The sequence below is a fragment of the Orcinus orca genome, chromosome X (genome assembly GCF_937001465.1).
Source record: "Orcinus orca chromosome X, mOrcOrc1.1, whole genome shotgun sequence".
In the NCBI taxonomy this organism is placed as follows: domain Eukaryota; kingdom Metazoa; phylum Chordata; class Mammalia; order Artiodactyla; family Delphinidae; genus Orcinus; species Orcinus orca.
This window is the reverse complement of record NC_064580.1, coordinates 40,802,142-40,814,106: the sequence shown is the minus strand read 5'-3', so window position 1 is coordinate 40,814,106 and position 11,965 is coordinate 40,802,142. Positions and strand designations below refer to the sequence as shown.

Sequence of the window (11,965 nt, the reverse complement as noted above, 5' to 3'; positions counted from 1 at the left end):
GAGTGGAATTAGTGCCTTTATAAGAAGAGGAAGAGATATGAAAGAGATACAAAAATGCTCTCTCTCCACGTGCATGCATCAAGGAAAGGCAATGTTTGGACACAGTGAGAATGCACCCTCTGCAAGCCAGGAAGAGGGCCCTCACCAGAACCCGACCATGCTGGCACCCTGCCCTAGGACTTTCAGCCTCCAGAACTGTGAAAAAACAAAAGTCTGTTATTTCAGCCACCCATTCTATGATATTTTGTTATGGCAGCCTGAGCAGACTAAAACAATTTCTTCTACAGGGCTCGTGCTCAAAGGAGTAAAGTAAAAGCATTTGTGAGTCCCCTCATAACGTGCCTACAGCAGTGTGTATACCAAGAGGTGGTGCCCTCCATCTGACCTCCAACTCAACATGGGCACCAACCCCTGGGAATGACCCCAGTGCCACCAGCTACTGGCCACAGGAAATGCAGGCCTGGTTGTCCAGGCCCCTGGGTGAAGAGACGCCTCCCAGGGTACTTTCTGCCTTGGAGAGGGCAGAGGCTAGGGGTCTTCACTCCCCAGAGTGTTCTCCCTGGCCTTCTGTGCCAAAGCCTAGTCTGTGCCTGACTGCTAAACGTTTCTAAGAGCTAGCTCTCATGCCTTTGAATACATATAATTTGCAGGAAGAAGGAAAAGCAATCAGAGGCTGTATTTGAATTAGAAGACATATTTTTAAAGTTTATTGACAGTAAAAGCATCAAAATCCCATTGTGTGAGTGTTGTCAAGTCCAAATTAAGATTCCTGAGGGCAATTTTAGAGATGTAAAGTTCTGCTTTTTTAAAAACTTAAATACTCAGGGGACAGCACACATTCTGTGTGACTTTAATTCTTCTGTTAAAGCTGTAAAAAAAAAAAGAAGAAGAAAGCTACTTTCTTGCTCTACATTTCAAGTCTGAGTAATGAGGAGAGAGAACAACCCACAGTATGGTATAATAATAGCAAACTAAAAGAAAAGAACACAAAACAGATAAACAGGCTTTATTAATGGCTTCCGGCTAGGCAGAAAGAGTTAAGAGTTCCAGTGTGTTCTGCTGATATGTCTATTAATTTTCAGACAGAGTTTATAGTTTTACGTTTTTTCCTATAATGAAAAGTAAATCAATGCTTGTGTGTGTGCATTTTGTTGTTGTTGTCAAACTGTTTAGGCCCCCTAAAAATGAGCTGTTTGCTCTTCTTTATATTTGATTCAGACTTCTTTAAAATGACTCAATTTTCGTAAAAGAATAAATGAGCACCCAATCCTAGAGTGGTTTTGAATCCAATTTAAAGATTATACCAGTTGTAACTGATTTCTCTGTTTCCTAAAATAGGGTTCTAGTGAATCAATAGCATAGTGTGTAGATTACAAAGAAAGCTATGAATTTTTCCACTCCCAGCATCCATGCCCCTGAAAGGCACATTATAGATCGCCGCATCAAAAGATGGAATCTATTTTTCCACCTGTTGCATCTGGGTTGGCCACATGACTTGCTTTGGCCAATGGGATATTGGCATATGTGACACAAGGAGAGACTTCAAAAGAACTTGTGCATTGGAGCTTGCCATCGCCTGTTTCTCCCGAAAACCTACCTGCCTCTATGTAAACATGTCCTGGCCTGAGAGCCTCATGACCCAGTCAGCGCTGTTGCCACAGCTACTGCCATCCAAACTCTAGAAACACAGCCACTAGCTGATGGGGAGCCAACTGCAGAGGTACGAGGGAGCCCAGCTGAGACCAACAGAAGAACCTGCCCAGCTGAACCCAGACCAAGTTACAGACTTGTGAGCCATGTAAATGGTTGGTGTGTTAAGCCACTCACTATGTTTTGGAGTGGTTTGTTATGCAGCAGTGGTTAACTAACACACATAGACTCTCAAGTTTTTATTCTCTTTAAATTCTAGAAGGTGCACTTCTTAGTCAGAGAAGTAACAAAGGGCACATGTATCAAGAAATAGTAGTGTCTGCTTAATCTCCTGATACAAGTAATTGCTATCACTTTTGATTTTTTTAATCATATTTTCCTCTTGTCTCTTCCCATGCTGACACTGCGTTCGTAGGGGTTAGGTTAAGCAGAGGGCGTGACTGGCAGTGGTAAAGAAAAAGTTATTCATGACATTTGTTAGAGAACAGTAAGGCAAACTTTATTCAGTACCATTGCTAGAGGTGTAGAGCCCACTGCTATGGGGTTTTGCAGTGGGGGAGGGAGATTGGGCTCAACTCTGAATACAGCAAAGAAGGTGGGAATTTATAGTCAAGGAGCAGGGACAGGTTAGTGGCAGGGTGGGGGATGGGGGAAGAGGGGTAGTCAGAGGATGGAAAATTACTAAGAATCCTCACAGGTCAGGCCAGAGTGATCAGACATCACCTGGGGGATGGTGGGGTATGAGGAACCCTATCAGACATGGAGGGTAATCAGATATGAAGGATGGAGGATTCTGGCTAAACTGACTTAGGATTCTTGCTAAAATTAGACAATGCAGAGATGAACACAGAAGCCCAATAGTCAAGGCTGAGTTGAGGAGAGGGTTCAGAAGAGCCTGCCTGACTAAAGTTTGGTCAAGGAGAGACTCTTTGTCAGTGGTTAAGGGACAGAATGTGAAAATGGGCACTTTCAGCCTCTGTTTTCCACCCTATACTAGAGGGCACAGAGCCAAATAGCCAAAACTCCCTGCCCTCACAGCCACTGACCCTGAAGTCTTCAAAGACTCCTCTCTGTGCCCACCATCTTCAGAGAGCAGCCTGTACTCCTCAATCTCCTGTGTCTTTTCCTGGGACAAGGGTTCCTTACAGCAGCAGAAGGAGAGCATCCAGGGCCAGCTTCTCTGTGGTTGCACAGGGCCCACATTCAGAAGGCTCCCTGTGCTGAAAAGAGTTAACACAGCAGGCCAACTGCTTATCCTTGGAAAGGCCTGCTAGCAAGTTTGGCTCTTGGCTGGAGTCCTGGAACTTGGATTTCGGAAGGATTCTCACCATTCCCAGAACTGATAAGGGCGGCTCACTGTGCCTAGACTGTTTGTGCAAACATTAAGGTTTATGCTGAACACCTGCTTGCCTTCTGGGAGTCTGGAATTCGGGGATGTGTGAAGCAAGGGGTGCCTATGTGACCAGCCCCCAGTAAAAACCCTGGGCACCATATCTATAAGGACCACCTGTAGTTGGCAACATTTCACATGTGTTGTCACAAGTCGTTTGTGATTCCACTGGGAGCAAACTCTTGGAAAATTGCCCCTGGTCTCCCCTGGACTTCTCCCCATGCACCTTTTCCCTGGGCTGATTGTGCTTTGTCTCCTTTTGCTGTGATAAATCTTAGTTGTGAGTACAGCCATATGCTGAGTGCTGTGCACCCTCCCTGTGAATCATCGAACCTGGGGATGAGCTTGGGGACCCCTGATCCAGCCTCACACTTGGAGATTAATGCTCTGTGGTCACCATCTTGACATTCTTAATAATTTTACCTTTTCATTGGTGTTTCCTAAGTGAAGTCAGATGGGACAATGGAGCATGCTCCAGAGGCTTAGGGCCTCCCACCTCCCTGGGATGGTTTCCACTGCCCCCCTGCCCCCGGCCACCCAGGATCACTGCTGCACCCTGCCCCCAGCAAGGACCTAGGCACAGGCATGCGAACCTGCACATGTGCCCTGTGGCGTCTCAAGGTGGGGCAAGGTGGCTGGGGTCCTTGCCAGGGCTAACAGCTCCTCAGCACGTTTAGTGGATGACTCAGGGGGTGTTGGGAGGCCAAGCCTCTCACCCACCACCAATCCAGATACTGAGCAGGTCTAGGCACAGAGGTTGCAGTCCTTTGGGAGTCATTCCTTTTCATCTGCTGTGGATTGTAGCAGTGAGCCCTTTGGAAGGGGAGCTGCCTGGAGAGACTTCACCGCCACACAGTATTGCTTGTCAATCTGGCAGCTGGAGGGGGGAGGGAACCCAGAAGCTTGAGAGCCACATGGACCCAGTCTCAGGGCAAAGCCCCAGGGTCCCTGTTCACAGACCCTTCAGGTCTGCATTTAACCCACAAGATGCATGCCCAAGGGAACAGGACTTTAAATAGCAAATAGGGACTTCCCTGATGGTCCAGTGGGTAAGACTCCACGCTCCCAATGCAGGAGGCCAAGGTTCAATCCCTGGTCGGAGAACTAGATCCCACATGCATGCCGCTACTAAAGATCCTACATGCCACAACGAAAAGACCCGGTGCAGTGAAAGTAAATAAGTAAATTTTTAAAAATAGCAAATAAAAGGAACATGAGAAGTGTAAAGAGAGACTATGGAAGAGAAGAAAAGGCTTTATATTTTGTATCTTTAATAGCACATTTTTCCTTCTTTTTGAACAAGATGTCTCATATTTTCATTTTGCATTGGGCCCCACAAATTCTGTAACCCATCCTGACAACAGCTGAATATGTTGAGCTCTTGGCACTTTGCCTGAATCATCTTCTTTCATCCTCACAAGTGTCCCCCATGCTTTTGGACTGATATCCTAGAACTGTGTTTTTCAATTTTTTCAACCATGACTCTGAGTAAGAAATATTTTACATCATGACCCATACATATAAATGAATCAAATGTTTCACTAAATAACACTTACTGTTGGGGGATTGATCAAGATGGTGGAGTAGGAGGACGTGGAACTCACCTCCCCCCATGAACACATCAAAAATTCATCAACGTGTGGAACAATTCTCACTGGAAACTAACTGGAAACTGGCAGAAAGAGTCCTGTACAACCAAGGCTTTAAGACACATGTAATCGAGCAGGAAGGGAATAAAAACGATTGAGTCAGGACCTGTGTCCCTGGGAGGAGACTCAGAAGAAAAGGGGGATTACACAGGTGGAGATTCCCCACCCTGGAGAGTGAGCGGTTTGAGTCACATATTGGGTATCCCAGTCCTGGGGTCCAACACAGGGGAGACAAGCCCCTTGGCTAGTTGGAGGGCCACTGAGACTAACAGGAAGGCTGTGGGAAGCCTGGACTCCACTTGTGAGGACCACACAAGTGCTGGCTTGCTCATGAGGCAGGGGAAGAGGGCGGATTGAGTACTGCTCCAGTGACTGCCCAGTTTCTTGTGACTACCCTGGGGCGTGCTCCAGCCTGAGTCAAGCAAACACTCCAGCCCACTTACATCACCTCCCAGCTCTGCACTGAAGCGAGGGCTGCCACAACCAGGGAGAGAGCTCAGCTATGGGACATTGAAGAGACTCCAACCCAGGACAGTGTCTGAGTGGGGCAGGGGTGGCCAGTGCTGGTGCTTACACAGGCAGTGCATCAGGATTGCCCTTATCTCTAACAGTGGTGGACTGCCACAGCCCCTCCAGCTCTGTAGGGCAACAGGGCAACAGGGCAATGGAGGCTGGGGACAGTGATTGGCTGTGAGGGACAAATTCCTAGAAATGTACAATCTCTCCTAAGACTGAACAAGGAAGAAATAGAAAATATGAACAGACAAATTACCACTAAATATCAGCAAAAATAAACAAACAATAAAACCTCCTGACAAACAAAAGTCCAGGACCAGATGGCTCCACAGGTGACTTCTACCAAACGTTTAGAGAAAAGTTAACACCTATCCTTCTCAAATCATTCCCAAAAAATTGCACAGGAGGGAACGTTTCTGAACTCATTCTAGGAGGCCAGCAACACACTGATACTAAAACTGGACAAAGATATCACAGAAAAAGAAAATTACAAGCCAACATCACTGATGAACATAGCTTCAAAAGTCCTCAACAAAATATTAACAAACCAAATTCAACAATACATTAAAAGGGTCATACACCATGATCAAGTGAAATGTATTCCAGGGATGCAATGATGGTTCAGTATCTGCAAGTCAAACAGTGTGATACACACATTAACACACTGAAGAATAAAAATCATATGGTCATCTCAATAGATGTAAAAAAACTTTTGACAGAATTCAACATCCATTTAAGATCAAAACTCTCAACAAAGTGCGTATAGAGAAAACATACCTCAATGTAATAAAGGCCATATATGACAAGCCCACAGCTGACATCATACTCAATGGTGAGAAGCTGAAAGCATTTCCTCTAAGATAAGGAACAAGACAAGGATGCCCACTCTCACCACTTTTATTCAGCATAGTATTGGAAGTCCTAGCCACAGCAATCAGATGAGAAAAAGAAATAAGACATTTGAATTGGAAAAGAAGAAGTAAACTGTCAGTATTTGCAGATGACATGATACTATACATAGAAAATCCTAAAGACACGGCCAAAAAACTACTAGAACTCAATGAATTTAGTAACGTTGCAAGATACAAAATTAATATGTAGAAATCTATTGTGTTTCTATACACCAACAACAAACTATCAGAAATAGAAGTTAAAAATCAATCCCGTTCACAATCATCAAAAAGAAAAAAATACCTGGGAAAAAATCTAACTAAGGAGGTAAAAGACCTGTACTTGGAAAACTATAAGACACTGATGAAAGAAATTGAAGATGACACAAACAGATGGAAAGATATACCATGCTCATGGATTGGAAGAATTAATACTGTTACTATGACAATACTACCCAAGGCAATCTACAGATTCAATACAATCCCTATCAAAATACCACTGGCATTTTTCACAGGACTAGAACAAATAATTCTAAAATCTGTATGGAAACACAAAACACCCTGAATAGCCAAAGTAATCATGGGAAAAAATAACAAAGTTGGAGGTATCATGCTCCCTGGTTTCAAACTATACTACAAAGCTACAGTAATCAAAACAGTATAGTACTGGCACAAAAACAGACACATAGATCAATGGAACAGAATAGAGGGCCCAGAATTGAACCCAAACTTACATGGGCAATTAAACTACAACAAAAGAGGCAAAAAATATACAATGGGGAAAAGACAGTCTTTTCAATAAATAGTAGAACAGCTGCATGAACCAAACTGGACTACTTTTTCACACAATATACAAAAATAAACTCAAAATGGATTAAATACTTAAATGTAACACCTGAAACCCTAGAAATTCTAGAAGGAAACATAGACATATGCTTTTTGACATTGGCCTTAGCAATATTTTTTTTTGAATATGTCTCCTCAGGCAACAGAAACAAAAGCAAAAATAAACAAATGGGACTACATCAAACTAAAAAGCTTTTACACAGTGAAGGAAACTATCAACAAAATGAAAATGCTGCCTACCGAATGGGAGAAGATATTTTCAAATGACATATCCAATAAGGGTTACTATCAAAAAATATACAAAGAACTCATACAACTCAACATCAAAAAAGCAACCTGATTTTTAAAAATGGACAGAGGGTCTGAATAGACAGTTTTCCAAAGAAGACATAGAGATGGCCAACAGACACATGAACGATACTCAACATCACTAATTATCAGGAAAATGCAAATCAAAACCACAATGACATATCACCTCACACCTGTCAGAACAGCTTGTATCAAAAATACAAGAAATATGGGCTTCCCTGGTGGTGCAGTGGTTGAGAGTCCGCCTGCCGATACAGGGGACACGGGTTCGTGCCCCGGTCCGGAAGGATCCCACATGCCGCAGAGTGGCTAGGCCCGTGAGCCATGGCCACTGAGCCTGCACGTCCAGAGCCTGTGCTCCGCAACGGGAGAGACCACAACAGTGAGAGGCCCGCATATGGCAAAAAAAAAAAAAGAAGAAGAAAAAATACGAGAAATAACAAGTGTTGGCAAGGATGTGGAGAAAAGAAAAGCCCTTGTTCACTGTTGGTGGGAATGTAAATTGGTGCAGCCACTATGGAAAACAGTATGGACATTTTTCAAAAAATTAAAAGTAAAAATACCATATTTTCCAACAATTCCACTTCTTGGTATTTCTCTGAAGAAAGGGAAAACATTATTTTGAAAAGATATATGCACCCCTATGTTCATTACAGCATTATTTACAATAGCCAAGATATGGAAGCAACCTAAATGTCCATCAATAGACGAATGGATAAAGAAGTTGTGTATATATACAACTGAATATTACTCACCCATAAAAAATAATGAATCTTGTCATTTGTGACAACATGGATGGCCCTCAAGGGCATTGTGCTAAGTGAAATAAGTCAGACACAGAAAGACAAATACTGTCTGATTTCACTTATATGTGGAATCTAGAAACAAAACAAATGAACAAACATAACCAAACAGAAACAGAATCATAGATATAGAGAACAAACAGGTGTTTGCCAGAGGACAGGAGTAAAATAAGTGAGGGAGATTAAGAGGTACAAACTCAGTTACAAAATAAATGTTCATTGAAATGAACAATGTGGGAAATATAGTCAATAATTATGTAATATCTTTGTGTGGTGACAGATGACAACTAGACTTATCATGGTGAACATTTTGAAATGTGTAGAAATATTGAATCAGTATATGTGTACCAGGAACTAACATAGTGTTGTAGGCCAATTATACTTCAAAAACAAACTCATAGAAAAAGAAATTAGATTTGTGGCTATAAGAGGCAGAAGGCAGTGGGGAGAGGGAATTAGAGGGAGGTAGTCAAAAGGTACAAACTTCCAGTAATAAGACAAATAAGTACTAGGGATGTCATGTACAACATGATAAAGGTAATTAACAGTGTGGTATGTTATATAGGAAAGTTGTTAAGAGAGGAAATCCTAAGCGTTCTCATCACAAGGAAAAAAGGTTTTTTTTCTCTATTTCTTTAAACTTGTACGTATATGAGATGATGGATGTTCACTAAACCTATTGTGGTAACCATTTCATGACATATGTAAGTCAAATCATTATGTTGCACAACAAAAAAAAATCAAAAACAAAGCTACCACATGAAATGCCACATCTCCCTTCTCTCATGTTGTAGAATCTTTTTGCCAATTTTAATGCCCGTGACTAACAGAAGTGCCGCAGGGTACAAAGATTTTTCCAGCTATAGTATTGGCTAAATCTATAGATGATAATAAGCCACTTTGGGAGCATGTACTTGTGATCATTAGCCAGGGGACCCCCACACAGTTTGTGTATCTGTTAGTTCAGGCCTATGAGGAGCTGGCTGGGGGAGCACAATTCACCCCAACTCTTTCTCTTTCAATAAGCAGTCAAGGCACAGAACTCAGATTTGCTCCTCCACAACAAAAAGCTGCCTTTTGACTGTTTCACAAGAAAGGAAAGGAAACTGCAGTTTGAAAATGGTTTGGGAATGAGAAGACTTCTGAAGAAAAGCACTGAGGGCCCATCCTAGCCTGCTGGTCTGCTGTTAAGGATCATATTTCAACCATCCTTGGCAACTGTGCAAAGAGTTTGCCTGTTGGCTCTCATCTCTTTGCTGAGCAAAAGACCTTGCAAATAGAAGACACTAACTGATTGATCTCATGCAGACCACAGAAGGCTTTTCCAAGAGAAGACAGTAAGGAAACACAATTAAAAAGAAACCAGAAGGATTGTCCCCAGTCCCAGGTCCTCAGGGGCCATTGAAGTTTGTTCCACTGGTTGGAACATAACTGCTGTGGCTCATCTGATTTCACATTTTGTCTGGTGCAAGTCATCTGGTTTCGATCACAAGACAGGCAGAGTAAGTAAACTACAGCTGGATTGACACAAACCCTCAACCACTCCTGGAAAACTAAGCACAAATATACTTTATGACAACATCAATAATACCATGTCCCGCTAGGAAAGAAAACATAGCCCAGGCCTCAATTCCCCATCCAGAGCTTTCCATACTATAAGAGGAATCAGGCAACCTAAGACTTTCACAGGAAGATTGGTTAGGTAGAGATCATCTTAGCATTTCTGGGGGGATGTGAGGAACACTAGCTTGTGAAAGTTTCTGCTAGAAAGTGTTCCTTGTTCAAAAACTTGTAGGAAACATTGAGTACTATTCCCTTCTCTTGGAATTTCATAGAACATTTTGATGTTTTAAGAGCTCTAAAAAGCCCTGCAGTTAAACACAACAGCAGCAAAACCACATTTATACAACCAGAGAAGCCTTTATTCTTGTAAAACCTATGAGCATTCTTACAGATTTGTTTTCTCATGGAACACAATTCAAGAAACACCAAGGCTCATCCACATGTATCTTCCCACTCAGCAGCTCCATTCTTTTTTTTTTTATAATTTATTTTATTGAAGTATAGTTGATTTATAATGTTGTATTAATTTCTGCCATACAGCAAAGTGATTATATATACATTCTTTTTCATATTCTTTTTCATTATGTTTTATCATAGGATATTGAATATAGTTCCCTGTGCAGTACCGCAGTACCTTGTTGCTTATCCATTCTATATATAATAGTTTGCATCTGCTAATCCCAAACTCCCAGTCCATCCCTCCCCCACCCCCCTCCCCCTTGGCAACCACAAGTCTATTCTCTATGTATCTGATTCTGTTTCTGTTTTGTAGATCAGTTCACTTGTGTCATATTTTAGATTCCACATATCATATGGTATTTGTCTTTCTCTTTCTGACTTACTTCACTTAATATGATAATCTCTGGTCCATCCATGTTGCTGCAAATGGCATTATTTTGTTCTTTTTTTATGGAACAGCTCAATTCTTGATGCTGAGTCAATCTGGAGGACAATACTCTCAGAAGATCAAGGTGGCCCCAGGCCCATTTGAGCCTGATGTTGACATCAGCCCCAGGGCAGAGCAGTGAAAGTCCTTCCCTTGGGAGGAGGAGCCTGGTGTATGTAGGGCGGTGCTCACTAGACTGAACCCAGACCCCTGGGTTTAAGTCTAGATCAGGAACTTCAGAAGAAGCCCTAAAAATATTATATGCCCCACCCCGTATATACTATAATTCAAAATAAACTCAAATAGTAAAATAAATATAAGGAAGCATAACAGAATTCTGAATGCTTCCATAATAACAACGTCAATATTTGAAATAAATTCTTGCCAAAAAATTAACACTCCTGCTCTGCCATTGCCCTAAACACTAGTCCTGCCAGCATTCCTACCCCAGGATCTGCCATCGTTGACCCCAAGCTCATCAATTGACCTCTTTTGGCCCCAATTAAAATGGCATAGGAGGTTAAACTAGTCTAGATAATTGCTACAATTACTTCCAGCTCTAAAGCTCTGTGATTCTTCCTGATGTATTAACTAGTCCCAACATTGGAGGATGAAAGTGTTTCCCGAAGTAATTCCCTAGGTGCCTATGGTAGGACGCACTGCTGGCTTCTCACCTTGGTGGAAACTGTGGATGTTCAGCCCACCTGCCCTTGGTACTTCCTTCATTCCCATCCTGACGGATGGCTTCCAACTTCAAACAGTGCAACACTTTGACTGAGATCTTCCTCTGACTATTGACAGCCTATGTGGGGTAGGCTGGAACTACCATGGAATTAATATCCCCTAGAGCAGCCTTCAACCAATGGCAGATGAGAGTTGATCTGTAATACCCCAGCTCCCTGCCCCTCAGTTGGAATAACTCCAATGTGTGTGCTCTCCACTATCTCCCAGAATTCCCCAGTAGGACTGAATCCCAGTTGCCCACAGTGGCAGCTAGCTTGGCAATGTACTCTTTCTTGGCTTCTTTCATTTCCCTCTCTTAGCTCCCTCCTCCCCTACCAGTATTTCCTGAGATCACCTCTCAATCCTCAAATCCTTGTTTCAGAGTTCGTTTCTGGGGAACCCAAACCAAGACACTACTAGCCAGCATTCATTTCCCTACTTTTTTCCTCCCTAACCACACCTTGTTTCGGTTTAGCTGTCCACCCTGCAAGAAAATGTACTCCTACATGGTAATCTCAGTCCTCTTCACGGTGATGGGGTAGGATTTTATCCAATTCTAGCCAATGAGATCTGAAGAGAGACTTCTGGGAAACAGTTTCTTGCTCCAAGAAAAGAGATGTCTCCTATTCTTCTACTAGGAGTTGACATGTCTGAATGTGAGGCCCCAAAGTGCAGCCACCAATTTATGAACAGGGGAGCCAGCCTGGAGGGAAAACGGACTGACTTAACATGCAAAGTGG

At 42.6% G+C, this 11,965-nt stretch overlaps 1 protein-coding gene across 1 annotated transcript in view; it reads left to right on the top strand.

The window, feature by feature from the left end:
- Window positions 1-1,679: 1,679 nt before the first annotated feature.
- DIPK2B (divergent protein kinase domain 2B) overlaps window positions 1,680-11,965 on the top strand; it is a 75,630-nt gene continuing 65,344 nt past the window's right edge. The window contains exon 1 of the mRNA XM_033412198.2: window positions 1,680-1,798. Within this exon, the coding sequence (XP_033268089.1) occupies window positions 1,797-1,798 (2 nt within the window). The 5' untranslated portion in view covers window positions 1,680-1,796. The remainder of the gene's footprint in view (window positions 1,799-11,965) is intronic.